At 64.0% G+C, this 736-nt stretch overlaps 1 protein-coding gene across 1 annotated transcript in view; it reads left to right on the forward strand.

Moving 5' to 3' along the window:
* Positions 1 to 736, forward strand: part of BSN (bassoon presynaptic cytomatrix protein) — a gene marked incomplete at both ends in the record, with an annotated part of 6206 nt that overhangs the window by 1852 nt on the left and 3618 nt on the right. Inside the window, 2 exon segments of the mRNA XM_009072826.1 lie at positions 1 to 453; positions 525 to 735. The exon segment at positions 1 to 453 is cut by the window's left edge and continues 260 nt beyond it. Of these exon segments, the coding sequence (XP_009071074.1) occupies positions 1 to 453; positions 525 to 735 (664 nt within the window).

Below are 736 nucleotides of genomic sequence, written 5' to 3' on the forward strand. Positions count from 1 at the left end.
GGAGGACCAGGGGCAGCGGCAGCGGCCACGATACCTCTCCATCACCCCGGAAGCCTTTGACTCAGATGAGGAACTGGAGGACATCCTGGAGGAGGATGAGGAGTGGGACAACCAGCGGGAGCGGCGGGAGAGTGCGGAGTCCTCAGACGAGTTTGGCAGCAAGCTGCGGCATGACTATGTGGAGGACAGCAGTGAGGGGGGCTTCTCTCCAGTGCCTCCCCGACCCAAGGGCCGGGAGGCGGAGGTGAGCGATGAGGAGTTCATGCGGAGGCAGATCCTGGAGATGAGTGCAGAGGAGGACAACCTTGAGGAGGAGGAGGTGGAGGGCTACGGGCACACAAAGTATAGTGTGCCCAAAGCTGGGCAGAAGGCTGAGGCAGAGAAGGGCAAAGAGCCAGCATCGGCCAAGCGGCGCCTGCCACATGGGGCCAGCAGCATGTACACGGAGGAGAGGCAGGAGGGGGAGGCGGGGGGGGGGGCTGTCCCCTGCCACATGGTGCCAGCAGCATGTACACGGAGGAGAGGAAGGAGGTGGAGGCGGTGGAGGGTGATGACTTGAGCACGGCCCAGGGTGGGCTGCGGCGATTCAAGACCATCGAGCTGAACAGCACAACTGGTTATGGCCGGGAGATGGAGATAGGCCAGGAGGCAGATGCCAGCCTGGACCGGGAGCCTGAGCTGGAGATGGAGAGCCTGACAGGCTCCCCTGAGGAGCGCTCCCGGGGCGAGTACTCCT

The sequence above is a fragment of the Acanthisitta chloris genome, unplaced genomic scaffold (assembly GCF_000695815.1).
Source record: "Acanthisitta chloris isolate BGI_N310 unplaced genomic scaffold, ASM69581v1 scaffold37594, whole genome shotgun sequence".
Classification (NCBI taxonomy): Eukaryota; Metazoa; Chordata; class Aves; order Passeriformes; family Acanthisittidae; genus Acanthisitta; species Acanthisitta chloris.